Raw genomic sequence first — 23,458 nt, forward strand, 5'->3', positions numbered from 1 at the left:
GTGCACTGTGCTTCTCTCTTGACTGACTGGTGTAGAAACGCAGTTCAGCTTGTTCAGGGGTATATGCGAAAGCTGGCTGGTGACATAATCGCATCAAGATGTGAAACAAAACAGTTGGACGTCTCGCGGCATTTGGAACTGAATTCGTTTGTGATTTTGGTCCACCGAAAAAGCGTGCGGTATGAAAGCAAACCCATTCAGGTTCAGCTGGAAATGAACCAGTGGAAAAAAAAAGGCCCCAAACTGTGGTGAAGTGCTGTTTTTTTTTCCCCCCCTTCATTTAAGCTGCTAACCTCATGCATTTCTCGTTTGCAAAAGAACAGCGTCTTAGACAAAACTATTTTTCACTGTGCCCCGTATCTGCTGCAGTTTAACAATGAAAGCACTAAAAAAGGCAAAGCAAGAGTACAGCACATAGATTGTCCGTTTTCTCAATCATACCTGAATATTTTCCAGAGCACTTCTGCTCCAGGTGAGAATACAAGCAAAGAGAGTGCAAATGAAATGTGAGACCAACAGAATGCCCATACACCTAGTCAGCATATTGCAACAAGAAAACAAAGATAACTTAAAACTATAAAGAAGACCCAATGCAAATTACGCACAACTGAACATTATAGGAAGGTTACCAAAGAGCAAAGGATGATGGGAAAAACACACACACTGCTCTCAAGAAACAAATTTTTATGAGTTCCATCGATGGTTTTGTGCATTTCGGGCACCCAAACTTGTCATTTGATCTCTGGAACCCAAACCATGCGAACCAGACTTTGGCAATTTAGTATCGGTTAAAACGAAACCCCGATCTCTCAATCAGCGTGTAAACAGCCCAGATTCAGGATGTAAAATCATTTATTATATCTTCACTTCGGAAGTGTGTGCCCTGTGTATGGCAAGAATCAGTATGGCTTATTGCATTTGCACAAAAACACATAGCACTCAAGGATCAGGCCTGCTAAATTCCAATGTGTAGAGCCAGCATTTTTAGACGCTACACACGTCTATATTTTGTGTTTTCAACAGACAAGTAGAACACATAGCAACACATACAGCAATGTTCACTTCAGGCACCACTGACTTTCAGTCAAAAGCGCTGTGCTCTACATGGGAGGAGTGTAATAATCTAGCAGATGTGTCATCCGCTCAGTCTTGTCTTCCTAGCACCAAACTGCGGGTGATCAGTATGTCTTAATGCTCTCATACCGGCAAAATTCCACAATTATGTAGTACTGAGCCAATAGCTTGATAAAAAACATCTGTCACACATTTTTACACCAGTGCTAATTTACATGCGGCCAGGACGGTTCTCTGAAAAATGAGTGTTTATCTTACATATGCACATTTAACATGTATATTGAATAGGAGCTTGAAGCTAATTTTCCTTTAAGTATAAGTCTCTGAAAATGAAAACCAAGAAATATTTAGCTGGACATTCCAAGCAACCTGTATAGACCTGATTAAAAACTGCTTGTGTACTCCAGCTAAACATTTTCATGTAGGTTTCTCACAGAGCATTCCTAAGTGCCATTTAAAAGAGACATGAACCATTGGTGCCATTTAACTGAGGCATACATATGTATACAGTTTATATATATCATTTTTCTGACTTCAGCACAATATTTATTAGTTGAGGTAAACTACCATCAGCAGCAGTATCCAAACTACTGTATGTGCCTTAACGCTTTGATTACTTTGGTGTCCCAATTGTTCCAGCAGAATTGGACTACAGGTGTTCAGCGCTTAACTGGATGCTCTATCCACACAACAGTAAGAGGCTCAGATGGTACAGGCCCACTTGGTTATCTAATATCCTCACCATCAAATACAGAGGACCAGAGTGTCTTTGCTTTTCTGAGATAACCGGTAGAAAAGGTGAGGTTTCCACACAGGGAAATGTCCATATTTACTTCCATCACAAGCCTAAATGCATTCACTCAGGGAAACCCGAAAGGGCTTGCTTCTCTTAGGCAAGTGCACTACTCCTTTAAGGAGTCGCTGGGGCCCACGCTGGTGAGGTTTTGTTTTTGTTTTTGTTTTTTTGCGTGTGGGTGTCACATGAAGGCCCTCGGTGCATGCTGGTGGATACACTGGACACCCGGCTCACTTGTGCAGTCCGAGCAGAAAACGGGACACATTCTCGTAGACCACGAAGGTGATGCCGCACGCGGGGGTGACTCGGATCAGGTTGGGCACCATCCCCTTGTAAAATCCAGCTGCCCCCTCATTCCTGAAAGAGAAACAACCACACAGTCGTAACTAATCGAGAAGTTGTGATGCTGACAGCTTTCGATGAGAGGATTATTCCTGGGAATAAAAAACAGTGTAACATTTCTACAGTACTTTGCATTTTGCATAGTTCTGTGTACGTCTTAGGAGATTTCACTAACAGCCACACAAAAAAGAAAAATAAGGTTTTGGTCAGCTGTCAAAACAAGCTAAGCCGTACACGTAACACTTGTCAGTACAATTTTCAGAAATGTCCCTAATCTAATTCACATGTTGGTTGAGGATTTTAGCAACAGTTGTTTAGAGCAAAATACCATAGTACAGGGGGAAAAAGTCCTTCCAGCATCTAAAAAAAACTGTGGAAAGAAACATACTCTGACACAATTATACACGTTGAGGAAGAGAAGCAGTGAACGCAGACATTTAAAGTTGTGGCAGCGAGAGGACCTGTTTGTGGAGGAAAAATAATCACATATGTGGAGAGATGGGGGATACAGTTTATGGGAAAGAGGCCTCAGACAGTCACTGGAAGAGATATCACCTGTATATACACTGATGAAGAAAGGGCTGGATTTGCACATACTGAAGTAAAAATCCGCAAATAACGCGAATTCGGTCTCGCAAACTTGCATGACTGACATGCTTGAGTCGGGAAAGTTGCTGCGAATGTAATGACGATTTTTTGTTACTGTCCACCAAGTACTATGTGTCCCTAACCACTCATCCGAGATCACCCACCCAGTTCTATCACCACGATAAATCTGATCCAGAACCTGCACTTAGGGGGCGCTATCTTCTTTCAGTCCCTGGCTGTCTGCTGTGATAATAGCAGATTTCATCCAAACAGAAACATAACTGCTTATCAAATCCCTTTAATAACTTTTTTCCCCCAAACTGAAAATATTTCCCCAAAGGATGCATAGCAAATTTTGTTTGACGGAAGAAAAAAAAAATTGAAAATGGGAACTGTTTAAGGACTATTTTCAAATTATCAAATGACAAGCAGTACATGGTCACAGTGAATGTGAGTGGATGTGTGTGTGTGTGTGTGTGTGTTTACTGCACAACTGGGCTTACCTCCACGTCCTCCTGATCACATCTATCATCCCGCTGTAGTTGTTGTGATGGTCCTGCAAGCGTGCGCGGACTACCTGGTAGGGGTATGTTATGGCCACTGCAAATATTTTGGATACAGCCGCCATCGCAATGTATTCCGCCGGAGTCTGTTTGGAGGTCACAAAGGATATCATGATTTTTCACTCTGACATTCTGTTCCAGAGACCTGCGGCCTAATGACTTGCCCCTCCCTCTGAGTGATGGCTACTAAACATATGCCAGAGAAATTCTATTTGTTATGGCCAGATATTCACTCCTGCAGTCCTTATGTCCTCTGTCAAGGATATTTCAGTTGGTAATCATATTGTGATGCTAGCTGTTGTTGTTCGGTTTTAGACCACACCCTTTGAGAATATTAATGAGCCAGAAGATCAGAACACTTTCAGCTTCAGCAATGGCAGCTTGAAATGGTAACTGAAGAATGTTTTGCACTATGTGTATACTATTTACTCACCAGCTGTGCATCAGATGGCATCTTTTTGTATTTGTTGTAACTTCTCTTCAGCTCCTCGTACACCATGAATTGCAGAGCGCCATGGGAAGTGCCAATCAGACCGGGCACAAAACCCTGCAACACAGTAACGCATGAATCATGCACATACATCTAATACCTTAACCGCTGCTGTTTGGTGGGGTGTTGGACCTACCCTGGTGAACAAGCATGCCTCTGCAGCACTTTGATGATAAATTTTCTGTCCTCAAAACCTCAAACTCATGAGCACAAATTTTAATAGACTAATAAATGCATTCATAAATTACAACTCCCAATGTGTACTGTTTTTGAAGGAAGAGTAAAGCTCTGAGGAATACATTTTAAAACTATATCAGTGAATTAAACACAGTAAAATAGCCCCTTTAACATTTTTCATACATTTTATAATGGAATAGATGACAGAGGTTTACTGTAATGCAAGCCATACCCTGTAGAGTCCTGGAATTCCCTCATAACGGTATATCTTCCCCAGAGCATCCAGCATTCCTTTGTACTGCTTCCTGGACGGATCAGCGTTATACTGCAGCACCAGGCGGGTCTTTGTTACCCACACTGGGTTAGTCAGGCAAAGCGTCAGAACCCCTGAAACAGGAAACAGGTTAGGGGGGGGGCAACAGGGAAGCAGGAGAGGAGACCTGATGTCTATGGCAATCTAATCTAAATGATTTGGTTGAAGACAAGTGTTGTGATTTTGAGATACAGTATATCACTTACAAGTGGACTTTACCTGCCTCTTTTATTAACCACAAAGCCAATGGGTAAGTCCAAGTTAAATGTACTGCCAAAACATAAATAGCTACCTATCTGTAGCTATCGCTGACCCATCCCTACTCTGCCTGTAGCTATCTCTACTTATGAAGACTCTCTCTGCAGTCACCACTCTTGGTTTCCTTCTGTGTGTTTGATGCATGAACTATTTCTCTCTGTTCCACAATCTGACTCTCAGTTTTCCACTTGGATTTCACATTGTCAATATGCCTTCTCCTCCATGACACATTTCCAGATTGTTAAGCTCCATCCTCCATTGACTCGGCTATCTCCCTGGAATTATTTTCTAAAAAGTTAGTGGGGTTGTGGAGATAGAAACCTTCCCCTTGTTCGCTCAACCCTGGCAGCTTGTTAGAATATCACTCTCAGGGAGAACAACTCTGGTGGTGATTTCACAGTTCTGAGTTCAGTTTTGTCTGGAATTAAATGACCTTTTTCAGCATCAGGTAGTCAAAGAATTGTGCCAACGTTGACTTTAACCTTGGTGCTTCTATACCAGCAGGGTACAGAAGTTGGCATACCAGTTCATTTTCTAATGTGATTTTACAATCTATGCATAAAGGAAGGACTAGTCTCCTGAGGATCAGCGATGCGCTTGTGAACGCTGCTTGAGTGAAATCGCTCGAACACAGGACTGTCACTGGTATGCTACAGTATTGGGAAACTTCACACCGGCCCCTGATCCGCCCTGATGTAAGGCTAAGTGATCAGGGATCGGGGCCAGAGTCCTGCGCGGCCCCCTCGGCTGAGGCGGGACTAACCTGCCTGTGCTGCAGACACCAGGTGCTCTGCAGCCCTCAGCTCAGACTGGCGGCCTTCTTTATTGAACGCCTTGATCGCGTTGTAGCTGCGGACAGCACAACAGGAGTCACAGGGGTCAGACAGTGACGGGGGAGCCAGTGTCCGCCGAACGCATCGGTGTTAGGCAGCTGCACTCCTCTTCAATCAGTAATCATTCACAACATTTGATGAATCAACAAACTACAATGGGCTTGGGATAAATACTAAAAAAAACTTCATTAGGAATGATACACATTACTAAATATACACTGACTTAAAATGCCTGCTAGAGACAGCAATCCTCAGACACATAACAGCTCCTGCAGGGTTTGGCCACAGGTTTTCAGTTTGTGAACGTCAGCAGGGTTATCAAATGTGTTCTTTTATTACTGTTACTACTACGGTATGGGTTAATGGTACAGAAAGCATGTTGAAGGTGTCAGTGTCATCCCCTGTACTATAATCGAATGGAGAGAGTTCTGTCTACCGTGTTGGGGTTCTGCGTCTCTTGACATAGCCGCCTGTAATTGTTCATAGGAAGCTGCCTCCACTGTTGTTGGAATTAGCAATATGTAATGCCATACAATGATACAATGCTGTTGTCGTACTCACAAGAAGAAGTAGAAGCCCCACGATGCTCCGGTTCCCCAGATATTTGGCGTCACTCCTTGGTAAAGCCCTCTGATTCCTTCCAGTTGCCAGATGCTTTTCATGCAGTGAAACATGCCGTTGTACTTGGGCCTTAGCTCCAGTCCGTCACTCACTGGATGAAGGAAACGGACAGGAAAAAAATGGTAGCTCACCAAGTCAATTTACTGAGAATTTTCAAAAAGGCAACAGCGTCTATACATGTGTGATACACACGCCCAAATATGTCTATCACACGGGTCAAATTAAACACCGCACTGCACCGATGTACCGTTGGAACAAAATGTACAAAACAGACAAACTAGCTAGCGAGCAACAACCGACGGCATTTACTTAGCATAACAGCGTGCCATTTCACAATCAAGCATCTGTAGCTGCAGCAAAGCTAACAAGTCAAATTTATGATCGGAAGCATTGCATGAAGCGAAGATCAAAGCTAGGAAGCAAACACAACTAAAAAACCATTTCGGCCAGAGGGCAAGCGAGCTAACTTACATATTATATTACCTAGCTAGACTATACTAGTCATTTAGTAAGTAGGAACAATTAGACAGCTGCGGGCTTTCCCCCCCAAGGACCTAGGGTGGCTAGTTAGCTGGCTAGATAGCTAAACACACACACACACACACCTGCAAACCTAATTTTGACAAGGTCCAGAGGGTGAAGCACCATCGTAGACATGACTCCTCCGCTCACACCTGCTGCTAAATTTTCATATTTGACATAGCTGAAAAGCCGGAGAAGGTCAGCCGTAAGCGAGAAAGGTGCGCTAGGAGTGTCCGGAGCGACCGGGACTGTAGCTGCACTGCCTCGCCATGGTCCCGGAGCAGGACTCATGTCTATTCAGAAGCTATAGCTAGCTTGCTAGCTAGCTATCTGAGGATGCTGTCCTGAAAAAGCACGGCGCTGTTAAATGCCATTAAGCTCGCTAAGTTATGCCCGAGGCCAGCCAGGTACTACACAGCTAGCTAGCTAGCTAGCTGTAATCAATCCGATCAAATCGTCATGACCCCAATCGCATAAACTTAACCAAGCTGAGCCACTAATACAACGGATCTTCTTCATGCTATGACCTCTGCAGGGGTAAATTTGGAAGACTGTGACGTAACACCAAAATATACCCCACAATGCAACAGTGCAACCACCGAATAAGATGACCATGGCGAATACTAGATCAAATAATAATAATAATAATAATAATAATAATAATAATAATAATAATAATAATAATAATAATAATAATAATATAGTGAAAATAAGCACGGACCCAGGCTAACGGATAATTCAGTTTTCTAACTAGTTTGTCTAAGTAGGTAGTTATTTAATCCATAGATAGCCACACAGCAAAGGTGTGCTGGTAGCTCATAGATGCTCAGTGTCTAGATTCAAAGGCACTAGAGTACAGTAAGTATTTAGGAGGCTATTGTCTTTCAGTTAGGTTACACAAGGACATCCGTCCCTTCTTTTCAGATTTACGAGCACATTGCACCTCGTTGTACAAGTCTGTAGATGGCAGCATTTCACATATAAATGTAGCCAAACTAAAACTTGAGGGACCATCTTAGTGCAAGGCAGAATATACTCTCGGGAGTAAATAACCTAACCCTAACCGTAACCCACCTGCAAAATAAATCTGCCACTAAAATGACTGATATGGTTGATATGTTCAAAAGTTTAGCCAATTCAAAACAAACATTTTGGTCACATTGCTCCACGCAAACCAAATATCCATTAAGCAATGCTATCCAGTGTTTCCTAAATCATTTCATTTTTTTGGCCCTGTTTTTTTTAAGCTTACCACCTGTAGAGTATGTGATCAAACATTGACACATTTTCTAAAGAAATGTTGGGTTGGTTAATTTAATTATCTGTCTGTTTTGCTCATGGATGTAATATTGTGCATGTAGATATATCTTGTTTAATTTTCCACTCTAATGTTTGTCCATCATATCATAGCCACAGTTTACTGGAAACAAGTAACAAGTAGATATAGGTAGTTTTGCCCAGTAGATGTAGGTTAACGACAATTCAACATCAAGTCTAATGACTTTAATTCTTTCTAGCATTCAGTGATCTCAACTATTACCTGTGTGGAGCAAAGAAAAATGGGTTGGCCAGTATGGTAAACCTCTGGCCATGTATGTAACAGAACCCACTCATGGACTTCACTATGAAGTCACAGTAAGTGACAAGAATGTACATAATTGAAGACACAGTTTATATGTAGTAACATCACTGAAAAAAAGTACTAAGAAGAAGACAACTGCACTGCTAATATGCTCCACAGTGGTGAGAGAAGCAAAATGCCAGTGGATCACTTGTCTCAATGTTTGCATTTGTGGGTAAGTCTTAATATCTCTGTAGCATGTTCAGGCTGTGCCCCTTGCACATATTATTTGGGGTAATTTGCAGACCGTGTATAGTCAGGAGGCAGTTTAAATTAGTCATCTTTTATTCTTATCACTCTGATTCCTTGGTGATTAAATTACTGATGCCGTCCTTTTTCCAGAGCAGTTAGCTGGTCATTGTCATGAATATTAATAATACAGCAGTACAGCTGCACAAGTGTTGAAGTGCTAATGTAAAACAAAATAAACTGTGTGACAACATGCAATGTACTATTCATCATCAGGATATTTCATTTTAATTCACATTTTTATTATTATTCTTTCTCCTTCCCAAAAGCTTTCCACAGTATTCTACTCTGTATATGCAAAATTGTTTCTATTAAAAATGTTTAGTATTTGTATTTTTTTGAATTATATTGCATTTTGATTCCCCCCCCCAACATTTCCTTCGAGCCATTGTGACATAACAATGGAGAGAGCTGAACATTCTATTGTGCCGAAAAACACACAATGGACACACACAGCACGCGGAGACTGCACACATGCACAAAATATGCACATGCACACACACACACTCACACTCACATACAAATATGCACATGCACATACTCACACACACACACACACACAGATAACACACAGACTAAACACATAAAACAATGTGGAAAACATATTGTTGACTCTCAGCCATGTAAACATACATACTCCTCTGCCAGCAATGTGTAATGGGTAGGAACTGAAGAGTAGGAGGGACAGAAAAGTGCAATATAGAGATACTAGGTTAAGCCAAAGTAAGGCTTTCCTCTGCCAACAGTGGCCTGTATTTTTCACAGAGGCAGATGCATGAGCGGGTGCAAAGATGCGAGGATGTCATGAAGGAGGAGAGGGAGATGTGGGAGAGGGAGATACGGATTCTGGCCAACGACAGGAGGAGGGAGAAGGAGAGGATGGATAGAGCCATGGACAGGATGGTGTCAGTCATGCTGACGAAGGTGAAAAACCTGGAGGAGGATCGGAGGAGAGAGCAGGGGCAGGCTGCGAAGGAGAACGAGAAACTGGAGGCGCTACTGCTGATGGAGATAAAGAAGTCAGAGGAGGAGAGGCGGAGGGAGAGGGCGCTGATGGAGAAGGAGAGGGAGAGAAGTGAGGAGATGGTGCTGATGGAGATGAAGAGGCTGGGAGAGGAGAGGAGGAGGGAGAGAGCACTGATGGAGAGGGATAGGGAGAAAATGGAGCAGGACCAGCTGATGGAGAAGCTGGCAGAGAAGAGTAGGCAGGGGGTAGAGAAGAGGGGAAAAGAGGAGGTACAAGGGGACAGAGAGGGGAGGGACATAATGGAGAAAACAATGTTGGAGATGAAGAGACTGGAGGCAGAAGTGAGGAGGGAAAGGGCACTGCTGGAGAAGGAGAGGGCGAAAATGGAGGAAGAAAATCTTGTACAGATAACAAAACTGGAGGAGGAAAGGAGAGAGACGGCACTTGTGGGGAGGGAGAAGCAGAAAGCTGAGACGCCAGTGCTGTTGGAGGTAAAGACACTGGAGGATGAGAGGAGACAAGGGAAAGCCCAGATGGTGAAAGAGTGGAAAGAGATGGAGGAGGAGGTGTTGATGAAAATGAAGAGAACAGAGGAGGAGATAAGGAAGGAGAAGAGGCAGATGGTGACAGACAGGGAGAACCTGGAAAATTCAGTGCTGACACTGATACGGAAAATTGAGGAGGGGAGACGGAGAGAGAAGGAGGAGATGGAGAAAGAGAGGGAGAAAATGGCAAAAGCAATGCTGATGGCAATAAGGAAACTGGAGGATGAGAGGAGGCGAGAGAAGGCACGTATGGAAAGAGAGAGGGAGAAAAGGGAGGAAGCGGTGTTGCTGGAGGTAACGAGACTGGAGGAGGCGATGAGGAGGAAGAAGGTGCACATGGAGAAGGAGATGGAGAAAATAAAGGATGCCTTGTTTATGGAGGTAAAGATGCTGGAGGAGGAGAGAAGGATAGAGAAGGCACACATGGAGAGGGAGAGGCTCAAAATGGAGGAGGCGATGCTGATCAAGATAAAGAGATTAGAGGAGGAGAGGAGGAGAGAGAAGGTACAGGCAGAAACTGAAATGGAGAAAATGAAGGAAGCCATGTTCAGGGAGATGAAGAGAATGCACGAAGAGAGGAGGAGAGAGAAAGCACACATGGAAAGAGAGAGGGAGAGAGTGGAGCAAGCCGTGCTGGTTGAGGATAGAGGGAGAGACAAGGGGAAGAAGAGAGAAAAAGCGGGTAAAATGGCTTTGTTGGAGAGGAGGGCAGAGAAGGCTGAGAGGGAGGGCGAGCAAATGAAGGCTGCCATGCTGGTGGAGATAAAGAGGCTGGAGGAGGAAAGAAGGATCGAGAAGGCACAGATGGAGAAGGAGAAGGAGAGGATGGAGGCCGAGGTGCTGATGGAGGTGCGGAGACTGCAGGAGGAGAAAAGGTGGGAGATACTGCAGATAGAGAAGGAGAGGGAGAAGGCCGAGAACGAAATGCTGATGGAGATAAGGAGACTAGAGGAGGAGAGGAGGATAGAAAAGCTGGAGTTGCAGAGGGAGAGGGAGAAAATGGAGGAAATGATGCTGATGAGCATGAAGGAGCAGGAGGAGGAGAGGAGAGAGGAGCTCGTGCAGGAGGCGAGAAAGATGGAAAGAGAGATGCTGGAGGACTGAGAGCCAGGGAGAGGTGGAGAAGATGGTGGCAGAGAGCGGGGAAACAAAGGGATGAAAAATAAGGAGAGCTGATGGAGACATTAAATACATTGAACACTTGCAAGATTATCAGGGTAGGTGTGTTGAAGTGAAGAAAGGCTTACCAATAAAATATATTGGTATTTCATGCAAAACACATTGTGGGGTAGTTTCTTCAGATGGGGTTATGGGTTGGGGGGTTGAGGGGCAGAAAGAGGGAACACACAGACTTTTTAACAAATAGACCTAAAATGAAAAGAGACAGGGGAGGAGGAAAAGGGAATGAAGGGTAGGGGGGAAAGATAGTGGTTTTAGTCCCGGATATTACACAGACCATAAGGAATAAATGAATAGAAGGAGAAAGGCAGATGGGAGGGAAATAGAGAGATAATGAGAAAGTGAACATGCAGAAATAGAAAAGAAAAGAGAATGATGACAAAGGAAACTAATCTGACATAGCATGTAACAACATTTAATTATAGTCAATTGCTAAAGGGCCCCTTTCAGTTAGTTGAAGTAAGCATATTTTCAGATTCTTTGTCAAATGACAATTTCACAGGTTTAAACATAAATATATTGTGTCTGTCATGGCAATGAAAAACAGTTTTACCTCTTAGTTTAGATGATCTACTTTTAGTCTTGATTTTTGTGTTGGAATGTTTGTTTTCAACCCCAGCGTGCAGGAATAGAAGTGGGTGGAAACACATGGGAATGCCATTTTTAAGATTCATTAACTGTGAAAGGCATTTCATTCATCGGACTGAGCTGCCACACTGTTACGCTGAAATCTGTTGGCTTTATCAAACATGCCCGCTAATGCACTAGCATGAGATCACCAGTGAAGAGTAGATCATTTAAACTTGACTAAACAGATTGCAGAACCAAGGGCATGAATATCCTGCAGCAGAACAGACCAGCCTTCAGTCCAGTACAAACAACCAGTAGTCATTAATACTTGGTTCCTTAAAAAGAATCTCCATGGTGTTCAAAGCCCTTCATTTTTTCCATATAATTTGAAATATATTTTGCAGGTGTTGAAGTGCTTGTGTTCATCTTGTGATGTGGTTACTTTTGTTCTTTTGCAGCCTCAGGTAGCACAGTAATCAATACATTATGTATTCTTTAACTGAGATGCATAGATAATTTACCAGATCATTTACCAATGAAGGAATGACCAGATGCCAATACTGTGTATCTTGTGAACCATAGTATTTGAGTGACTAAGCACTTACGAGGGTCATAATGATGCCATTTCTTATCATAGTCCAAATATAAACATAATGACTTATGATCAGTTTGTTTATGAAGATATTAAGGTTGGTTGTTTTGGCATCAGAGGCTGTTAATATTGGTGTAGCACTTAAATCCCCTTCCTGCTTTTTGAAACATATTCTACACTCTTCTGAACTGACTACAGTTAAGTCAACATGCTCACACAGAGGTGGTATGTACCTTTTGAAATGGTGTTTAAAAAGAACCTTCTCTCTGCTGCTTCTCTGAAACTGTACTAGAGGTTTATCTTACTACTGACCTGGTGAGTCAGTATGTATATGAATGTGAACCACATGACAAAAGGTTTTCAGTTGCACCACAGTTAACAAAATACTTCAGTTGCACAAATCAAATGAAAGGACTCACTACAAGGCAGATTTGTGGACATTTGATTCATTCAGTCACAGGTGTTTTTTACACACAGTCACATACTCATCCCATTCATGGAGAGCTGAAGTCCTGCACCTTTTCTGGGTAAAACATCTCTAAATCATCATCATTTACTGGAAACACTAAGTGGATAGCCACTTAAGTAGATGAATGTGACCCAGCAACTATGCTGTTCGATATTTAAGATCGTTAAAGTGTTTTTTGGAGATGAGAAACCGGGACGTTGGAGGCCTATCAGACCAGGCTTGCCTGTTCCATTCAGTGGTGTAAATTTGCTACCTTAATTACACAGTGCAAAGAGCAGTCACAGTGGAATTAAATCACAAAGGCAGGATAAAGTGTCTCATATCTCTTTATCCCTTTCACCATCTGCCTCATTCCACTAATGTGGCTAAACAGTGGGAAAGAGTTCAACTTTCAATATGCGTTTCTCTTCAAGAATATGATCAATAAAGCTTGCACTGAAAAAATAGGCTATCATGGCTCATATAGACAAATTAGGCAAACCCAATTAAGTGTACCTTGTAACGTGGCATGACAGATTGTTCATACAGGCCACAACTATGTTTGAACATGCTTCCAACCATAACAGTGACCAGATAGTTAGTGTGTACATGCTTCAATGCATCCAATGCAATGCAAGATACCTTTTAGTAAGACAACATACTCTACTATAAAACTACACAAAAGAGCAATGAGAGCACATTCTTAGGTAGGTGAGCCAAGCTGCAATCTGAAGAGGTGGGTCTTCATCCTGCAACAGAAGATGGCCAGCAAATCTATTGTTCTGACCATTGGTGTTCCACCACACTGGGGTGCAACTTGCACACACAACACAAACACCTGACTTTACATTTTATATTATATTTAGTTGCTTATTAATCCACATCAATTGCCTTGGATGGATATTTACAGAAACATATCTGTGTTACGTACCTTGCCCAAGGGTACAACAGCAATGCCCCAGCAGGGAACTGAACAACTGCAACTTTTGGGTTATTAGCCCTTCTCCTTATCACTACGCCACACTGCTGCCTTAAAACCTACACTGACTTTAAATCACAGAACACATGCTCTCTTCATGTGTACATTCAGTCTTGACAGTACAAGCATAGGAACAGGCTATGAATAGAATGAAAGGTGTTGTATTTTTTGTCTTTAGTAAATCAATAAGCTGTATTGTTTTTTCTTCATATGACATTCTCAGCATAGCTGGATGAATATGACATGGACAAAAACAGAAAAATCATGTAAGTTGTGTACAATTTAATTTTCATAATTTCATAATAGCATCTCAGTTGTAATGTGTTCTTTGGACACAGATATAAGTCATATCAGAGATGTCTTTTTATGGTCATATTTTGTCACTACTGAGCACTCTCGGACACTGCAGTATAAAAATTACATTATTAATGAGATTTTCACAGATACTGTAGCATTTCACAACCGTCCTCTTTCTGTCAAGGGAAGCAGTTTGTTTCAGCAAGATCTGCAACCACTTGCTTTTCTTTACCAAATGGAATTAAAGAGAAATCATTGCTTTTAATTAGAATGAAAGCCTGGCCGCGGCAGTCAAACAGGCTCGTAAATCCCATTCATCGTCTCACTCCTTAGGCAGATCTCTGTAAAATTACTAAATGCTCCTGTCATCACTGTTGTTAATTCACAGTTTGCAACTTAAGTCTGCTTTTATGTTATTGTTATATGCCCTCAGCAGATATATCAGTATTTAAACATAAAGTAACTATTCACCACTGTGCAGAAAGGAGCATGGGCAGATGGGCAGATCTTATGCTATGCATAGCCACGGCTTCCTGTCAAAGATAGCAGCTGTAAAAATAAACAAAGCTAACACAAAGGCTATGACAACACCCTACTGCACAAAAAAACTGGTTGCCTCATGTACCTCAGCCAGCTTCCTAATAAACCACTTTTTAACAAGGGTCAGTGGCTGGGTGGAGGCTTGATGAAGGCAGGTGCGAGGGTATTCATTTTGTCTGGCAGACCAGCCCACCGCCGCCCCCCCCAACCCCCTTACTGTTCTACATGAGCCTGAAGGAGTATGGTTACTTCTCTTGGTTGCTCTGGCTGGCTGCATAGGTGCAGGTGTGGGGTCTCCAGACTGTGGATGGCTGACACAGAAGCTGATTTCCATTGCATTTTTCATCACCAGTGACGGATTTCAGTTACGAAGTACACGATCATGCATTGCAAAGCACAAGGATGGCATTAGTTGTGATACTTCATCAGTGAAATAAAATAAATAAAATAAACTGCATATGAAAGCTAGGGGCTTGCACATAACACTTTTTGTGAAATGAGCCCTAGGTCATAAAAAATGAAAAATTAAAACATTTCAGTCTTCTCATATGATGTGTGCTGAACAATGTGCCCTGAATTTCAGTTTACTTGGCCTAGCAGGGTTTAAATCAGACACCAAAATTAAAGTCAAGCTGCAAAAAACCCTTCTGACACCCCAAAATATCTCAGGAATGCAAGCAAGCTGCCAACACCACATTTCAGTCTGATTTATCTCATGTGGGTCTACATAATACATTCCAAATTTAACCAAGGTTGACCAGTCATAATTAGAATGTCACACTGAGATACAGTATCTGGTCAAATGTTTATTTTCTACATATTCTGGCATACACAATATATAACTGGCAATTGTAATTATTGAATTGAATTGAATAATTATGGCATTATAATTATGTTAATTGTGTTATAATTATGATATAAAATATAATTATGATGTTATTTCAGAAAATGCTTATCCTAGCTCACCCATCTCTGTATATCGTGTGTTGCATGTGCGTGCTGAAAGCATGAATCTGTTTGCTTGGTCAAACAAAGCGAAAATACTCCCTTTAGACATGTCCACATAGATATCAGAAGCTAGCTTTAAGCTGTTGGTATGAAATTTTAAGGGCCTTCTTTCATGTGATTCTAAGTAACACATGGATATTTTGTGTCAGTTAAAACGTGAGTAAAACTGCCATTAGGAAAATAAGAATGGCTCTACGTAAGATTTTCCTGGAAAGAACAAACCAAAATGCTTTCTTATGCAGATTCATTTTTGAATAAGATCTTATTCTGATGTATCCATCAAGGTTGAGAGATGTAAGCAGGCCTTTTTTCAATGACGGGAACCACAAGAACATATCAAAATTCTGTTAGTTAAACTGTCTACATTATGACACCCAGGAATTACAGCAGGTCAAATTTTCCTTCCTTTTAAAAAACTTTTTCTTCCAGCAGATGGAGCACTTGGCATGCTACAACATGAGCTGCTGTTAGAATACTGAACTACTTTGGGAAAACTATTATCAATTAGATTGTGTTATTATATTCTTAGATTGTAGATCACATTTATTTTCAGTATTGCCTCTTGATTACCAACATTTAAATATGTGATTTATATTTCATGTATATGGACTGTATATTATACATTAACACCCACTTGAATAAAAGATTAGTTTTTGAATAACTGTATTTTAAGGTCAGGCTGAGACTAGCTCTTGGAATCACTATGATATTATGCCTTCGTTATTAACTGATTTATCTTTTGATTGATGCCTTGAGATTAAGAGTGATCAGTGAGGAGAATAAAGACATAGTCTCAGGGGAGGTGCTGGAGGTGGTGGTGGCAGTAGCGCTGAGCTCCCTGATTAAAAATTCAGGCACAGCTCAGAATGTCTGCTGACCTGGGTACACTTTCTGTGCTACAGAGTTTTCCTTATTACAAGCAGTTATTGCTCTGGGTTTGGAATGAGTTCATACAGTGTGTACTTGGACAATATCCCCTCCAATCTGGGTCACATCCAACTCAGATAAGGGGCAGGACCACCTTCAAGAGCTACAGTATCCATACAGGAGCTCCAAGGAGAGAGCACAACTTCTAACATCATAAATCTGATAAGTCAAAAACAGAAACGTTCCTTGGTCTCATCACTTAAGAAATCTCTTAAGGAATGTAAGTAATGCAAATCTATTGTTTTTTTAATCGAACACTGAAGTTGACGACACTGAAGTTAACGTTCTTCTTCAAACAGGAGGATTGCACATTGGGTCAAAGCAATGCCTTGTGAAGCCACCGAAGAAGCTCTCAGAGTGCCAAGACCTTTGTACAGCTATCCTGTACCACTCATTACATAAAACGGCAGCCAACAGGAGGAATATAAAGAGCGTGCCTAAAGTAACATATAACAAGCTTTCGGCTCTCTGTCGTGTGCTTCGTCCCTTTTGGTCCGTAGTTTGCTCGCTTTCTATGACTTTCTGCTCATTCTCTTTGCTGGGATTCAACTTCGAGTGGAAGACCCCACGCGGTTGTGGCTGGCCCTCCGCTTCATTTATCCGTCCCCGGTTTCTAAGGCTGGTGACGTCCACATCGTCTGTAAAACCACATTTCCCAGAATGCTGACGAAGGCCAAGCGAAACACCTGAAGTTGTCCGTGATGTGCGATGGCTATTCTCTTCCACATTGTTGTGAATAGCTCTACGTATAACATCTTCGGCTCCGTCCAGCGACGTCATTGGTGGTGGAGAACTATCGAAAAAGAAAATAAAAGAAAAAAAAAACCTGTTCGAGCATCTTGTTTGAAAATATCGGTGTTTTTATTGCGACCATGTAACTTATCTACATTTACACAAGGCAGGCATTTTAAAACACATTCGATTTAGAAATACTGTTAAAGTGCTTGGTTATGCACGACATAAGATGCTAAGGAATGCGTGGCAAAGCTCAAATGAGCATACATTTTTTTTTTTTTTTAAAAGTGAAGTGAAGCAATCGAATCAGAGGCAGTCCATTTTTGGGGTCCAAGCTGATACGTCCTTTGGTAGAAACTGAATACACCCGTTAACATTTTTCACTCACATTAAAAATGAAATATTTACCCACAGAAGTATAGCTATCTACTATAGCAACATGCTGTACATAAAGGGGGATATTGGAAATTCTGTTTTATTTTCTTGTTCTGTCTCGCTTTTAGTTGCATAGAGATTGGGTGTTAACAATATTGATGACAACACAGGTAGGAAAAGCACAACACCCATCCCACAGCTGAGAATCTGCTCTCTGCAGCTGTGGTTTATGTATGCACTGGATGGTGCACGTGCAAAGCATACGGTTGCAATGAATTGCATGGCTTTTTACTGCAAGTTTACCTCGTCTGATGCCTTCCAGATTCAGTTGGCTGCTGGGACAGGCGACCCACGCTGTCAGATACCACGGCCGAAACCTGAAGCATCTGGCCATCCAAAGCGCGCAGCACATTCATGAACTCCTAAAGGGATGAAGATTAAAATCAGTTATATTTTAATCCCACCCCTAGCACAACAAATATTCAGCTAAAACATCTTCGACAAGGTGGTTTTGAACCACTAACCTGCAGTTTGCTTGTTTTAGCATGATCCTGACCCTGTAGATTTTTAGAATCAAGCCTATTGGCAGTAGAGGGGATGGCCTTCTGGAAAAATTGACTTTGTAGTGGCACAGTGGGGCCACCTTTGATGGGGCTCTCCCTTTCAGTCCTGCCAGACAACTCCATTATATTCAAGACTGAGAAGCCTTGACCGAGGATGAGCAGATAGTAACGCCAACCTGCATCATTCAGGTACGGTTGTGTTTATGTGGAACTATTTGGTCACAACACCTTCGAATCTAACAGAATGTACGCATCCCTTTGTTTCACAATTCAGTCTGTTGTGGCATCGAAGTGCCCCTGCAAAATTCTTTTTCACATAAGTATGGTATTTCTGTGCTCCATCGAGGTTAAACCCGATAATTTACAAAAGTACTAGTCATCCAGTTGTAACTGTGTGCGTATTTATTAGTGGGTTTAAAAAAGCAGGTTAGTCAAATGAAGGTTGATTTCATATTTCAATTCATATTTACTAATCAACACTGAAAGGTATTGATTAACTGTACTACCATACTTAACGTTTTCTTAATAAAGGGGATCCGGGATCTTCTCCTCGATCACGTCACAAAAGTCTGGTGATCGGAAGTTCGGGACGGTCAGCACCGTTTTGTATTTTGCATTAGAGATTGACCATAACTTCTCATTGGGTCATTTTCTGCAACCGGTGCAAAGCAACATGTTAGCTGCACATAGCATGAATCTTATGAATTCATGGTCGCAGCATCTTAGAGACAGTAAAAAAAAGGTCTCGTCGTTATAATCAGCTTGCTTTTATACGCTGTCACATAGTCACGTGTAGGTGAGGTCCAGAAATGTTTGCTCTGGACGTATGGAAAATATAGCGGTAGCTGTGGATTACTTAAAACCTGTTGTTCCGTAGTTTTGTACTCCAGGCTTTCTACATGTAGTGTAACTGCTTGTTTGTTTAGAACTTGTCATGGAGTCATGTTCACAAATTAAATCAGCAGTGGTGCAGGTGGTAGCCTACTCGATAATTATTGTGTGGATGTTTCTTGGTCTTATTTCGTACCGGTGTGTGACAGAAGAGAATCAGCTAGCCGTTTTAACGATAAAAAACATTGCTGAGTTCTAATATTAGGCTTAATATTAGAACATGAAACATGAAACACTCACTGATAATGATACGTTGGTTAAAGTATTACATGTAATCTTTATCTATCTATAGTTATATTTATCTTTATATCTATATCTGTGCGTGTACGTATGTTTGTACGTATTTGATTTTTATGTTACACTTTAATCTTAATATCTATGAACCGAACCAAGCAACGATGATCCCAAATAAAACATTTTATTCCAGAAAACACGAGAGTCACATTTATTCACACCCCTGAAATTAGGATTTTGTAAATCCTCCCCTGTTATAGATTACATTTATGAGATGCTGCCTTTAAAATCTGATGCCACCCTGCTATTTTGGACCAGGCAGGTATGTTCGTTTTTTTGGTATATTTCTTGGCAAAGGGAATCAGATTTTAGGCCAAAATGTCACAATATGTGTTGGAGTTCATAAGTTTCTCTGTACTACGAAGGGCCCCTGGATCCGCAGACCCGCAAATACAGTGTGACCAGTTAAATGGAGATGAGTTCATCTTTCTTTTCATACGGGACACGAGTCGCGGGCCATAAAGTCACAGACCCAGCTTCAGTCAACAATCCAGTCCGTGTTTTTAAGCGATCCCCTTGCCTGCTGTCAATGAACGAGTCTCCTCTCTTCCGCTTCTCTCCCCAGGAGGCGCTGAGCTTTGTTCTACGTATTTCCATCGCTCCGCCTACCTATCCTGACGGGATTTTTTCCCCTCATTGCATCCATTTTTGTGCATTTAAGAAATCTCCAAGAATTAACAAACAGGGGGAAAGCAAGACACAGGACTAAGGACGCGAAAGATAACCAGAATCGGACAAGACCACTGTGTTTCAAGATGCGAATAACCTCTCCCTAGAAGAGGGCAGCGATGGGTTAGACGGGATTTAACATGATTGCAAAATAAAAGGCAAGAGCTTCTTTTACATTTCTCACCATATGCATCAATGGACGGGAAGGGAGAAGTAAATGTGGAATACCTGCAGCTAGTGGGATCGACCATGTCTGCATGAAGCAAATGGGCTTTTATCTACTATCTCGGTTTAAAATGGGTTTATACTGGAATTGAGGTATTTTGAAATCCATTGTGTAAATCTGGTGAAGCAGCTGGCTTTTGGCCGTCTTCACCGCGTCCGATGATTGCAAAATATGTCTTCTCCTAAACAGTATTAGTATTACCAGAACAACTATTTTTTTAATCCACAATTAATTTGTTCTTCATCACCTTCAAAGACAGACAGGTTGAGGTAGTATTCTAAGAGGTACACAGGATATTAGCTCGAGTAGCCTAGGAAGTTCCAGATATGTTTCCTTATTATTCGTTTTTATTAAGGATATCTATGTCGATAGTTAGCCATATACGTCTCCCTATATGTGTAATTATCTGAATAAACGAATACATTTATGGCACTCGCTTCAAAGACCCAGGCTCATTGACAATCCCTTTTCGAGCGTCGACTATCGTAACAAATCGTGACATAGTCGTTATATGTAATATATATATAATATTTCCCACCGAAATTAAGTATTTTTGTCTCTGATTGTTGATCTTTTAGCAATTATATCTAAAGATGTCTGCTCCGCTCGGGCCTCGGGGCGGCCCGGCCGCTCCTCCTTCGGCTGCTGTCCTACCGGAGATGCCGGACCTCAGCCATCTCACAGAGGAGGAGAGAAAGATCATCCTCGCAGTCATGGACCGACAGAAGAAAGAAGAGGAAAAGGAACAGTCCATGTTAAAGTAAGCCATGTGAATAATCTGAAATTTGAAGCAAGGGAAAAGAGGGAGCTATCGAAGGGCTAGAGTAAAGCTAACCCTTGTTGCAACGAGCTGTGCTGTGAGTCGTTCACACCGCAGTGGTCGTTGGTGTATGATGGCTGCATTTGAATGTACACCTTCGTAAATAGTTTCTTTGGACGGAGGAAGTGTACGTTTGTGTCAGTTGTTGTCTTTTGAAATCCGATGTGGTTACCTACGCGTATCTTATTGTCAGTTTCATCGTCGCTATTAATGTTCAGAATAACCCAAACATGACATGGGGGTGGGGTTAACCTAAACGGCAAACTCCCTGGCTGGTTTTAATTCTCTTGTTGATGAGGTGTCATCAGATTTGTAATGGAGATACTTAAGTATTTACTGCTAGTGTAGGGCATTTTTCTGCCTAGCTGTAATAGTGCGCGGGCCCACTTCTCACTCCGTTGCCTTTGGGTTGGGTTAGCAACGGCCGCCATCTTCGCCTAAAAGCCATAACAACTCCCTTTTATCACAGATTATAGCACATTTAGACGGTCTCAAATGAGCACAGCGTGGATTAAATGTGTTTTGAGGATCTTTCACATTTGATATGCGTTCACAAACCGTCGCCGTTTGTCAGTCCGCAGTGTACGCTGTCGTATGAAAACCGAAGGGTTTTTCCCCGTTCTGCTTGTCTCTCGCTGTATTTTCAGTACCACGGCGCTGTCCAGTTTGGTTTAAGGTGGAGCTGCATTTTCGCAGTCGCCCGTCACTGCATATTATCGCGATTAAGGTTTTCTGACAAAAATGAAATTGGGTGTAATAACACGATTCTTTATATAAAAACCGAGTGGCTGAGCTTGGGTTAAAGGACGTAAAGCAAGCATTCATTTCATCCTGTTAAGTCGGAGTGTCTTTTTATTCTGTAATTATTTTAACATGGTTGTGGGAACTACGAATTCGTGTCCTTATCCAATAATTGATGTTTTGATATTTTGGAATATGTATACTAACTATACAGGCTTGTAGCTACTGTGTACTGAAATATTTCTGGGGGAAAATGACAAAAATGACAGCAAAAATGTGTTCAGCTCTGGCATCAGACATATTTTTATACACGTTCCGAACCCTATCATTTTTGTGGTGTACACGTTACCTCAGCTAATTAGTTCATCACACACCTTTTTCGCATTTTATTTAAAATTTCATATATGTTTTGAAGAAACTAAGACGATATAAATATATAATTTCTATGTAGGGAGGTGATCTCTGGATAAGTTCTAAACTTTCAAATGACATAAGCTTAGCAGACCCTCTTTTCCAGAGCAACTTCTATAGCTTGCAGTGTTTTTAGCATAGATCCAATTATAAGGCTAGATATTTAGTGCGGCAGTTCAGTTTAAGTACCTTGCCCAGTGGTATATCAGCAGAGCCCCATATGGGATCAAACAGCAACTGGATCAAACCTTTGAGTTACCGGACCCTCTGCCTGCTGTACTACTATGCCACTTTTCTGCCCTCCTCCATGCCTGTCTGCACAGCACTTTGTAATTCTATGAAAAATTTCTGCCTGTAACTGATCTCATGAATTTCTTTTCAGTTTGTTGTGAAATGGTCTGTGAGTGAAGGACAGCTCAGTGCAGTGTTGCCTGTGTGGTCTAGCTAATGCTTTTCATGTGCTCATCCACTTTCTGGGCTATTATACCAGGCCCATTGTGTGCACACATACACAACTCATGACTGAAACATTGGCTTCAGATTCTTCAGACCACTGCATCATCTTCCAGTTTTACTTAAGAATTATGACATCACAAAATTAGGCCTTTAGGGTTGTCAGATGCCAGTTACAAGCAGTAGACTGAAAGATATTATTTTAGTTGATACATTCATAAAATGTATCCTGACGAATAGTCAGCTGTTGTACATATACAGCATGTTCAGCATAAGCCTGATATGTCAATACTTTATCGGCAGTTGTCCACTACAGGGGATGCTTGTTGGAGTCTGGTTAAAGTTAAGCAGCTCCAGAGAGGTTTATTACTGATAAAGTGTATATTTCCTATCCTGCCCCTGAACAACCCTTCAAGCAGGTTTGGCTGTTAGTCATCAAATAATCAATGAATCTGCAAACAGGTCATTCTGACCCTGTGATCACAGTGTGAGAGTGCTTGAATCGCAACATGTAATCAATGATCACACCTCCGTCCACACCTTCAGAGTCGTTCTGCTCCACCTCATAAATGATTAACACATGCTCACTATCCTTATAAACCGGCCACACGTTGATGGGAAATTTGAAGACCCACTGTTGACCATTCCACCAGTACATACAGTACAGTGAAGAAAGAGATCAGTGGAACATTGCCAATGTCAGTGTAGCCTGAATGCCAGGTACGCTGTAGGCCTTTGCTTTGAGTAACACGTTTACGCAAGATTCACATTTTTAGTCTCC

At 41.7% G+C, this 23,458-nt stretch overlaps 2 protein-coding genes across 11 annotated transcripts in view; one reads left to right on the plus strand and one right to left on the minus strand.

Moving 5' to 3' along the window:
- Positions 1–682: 682 nt before the first annotated feature.
- Positions 683–7,115, minus strand: slc25a32a (solute carrier family 25 member 32a). Its single transcript, XM_036516361.1, has 7 exons — positions 6,661–7,115; positions 5,996–6,146; positions 5,365–5,450; positions 4,263–4,417; positions 3,797–3,910; positions 3,304–3,449; positions 683–2,227 (listed from the first exon to the last, which is right to left on the minus strand). The coding sequence occupies exons 1-7, from the start codon at positions 6,866–6,868 to the stop codon at positions 2,101–2,103; spliced, it is 987 nt and encodes a 328-aa protein (XP_036372254.1). The 5' UTR covers positions 6,869–7,115; the 3' UTR covers positions 683–2,100.
- A 12,916-nt stretch (positions 7,116–20,031) lies between these two features.
- The window catches only part of LOC118796481 (regulating synaptic membrane exocytosis protein 2-like), a 151,274-nt gene continuing 147,847 nt past the window's right edge, over positions 20,032–23,458 (plus strand). For all 10 annotated transcript variants that reach the window (XM_036555367.1, XM_036555372.1, XM_036555369.1 and 7 more), the window contains exons 1-2: positions 20,032–20,184; positions 20,831–21,012. In XM_036555367.1, coding sequence (XP_036411260.1) covers positions 20,846–21,012 — 167 coding nt within the window. In that variant the 5' untranslated portion in view covers positions 20,032–20,184; positions 20,831–20,845. The remainder of the gene's footprint in view (positions 20,185–20,830; positions 21,013–23,458) is intronic.

Source organism: Megalops cyprinoides, chromosome 21 (assembly GCF_013368585.1).
Source record: "Megalops cyprinoides isolate fMegCyp1 chromosome 21, fMegCyp1.pri, whole genome shotgun sequence".
Taxonomy (NCBI): Eukaryota; Metazoa; Chordata; class Actinopteri; order Elopiformes; family Megalopidae; genus Megalops; species Megalops cyprinoides.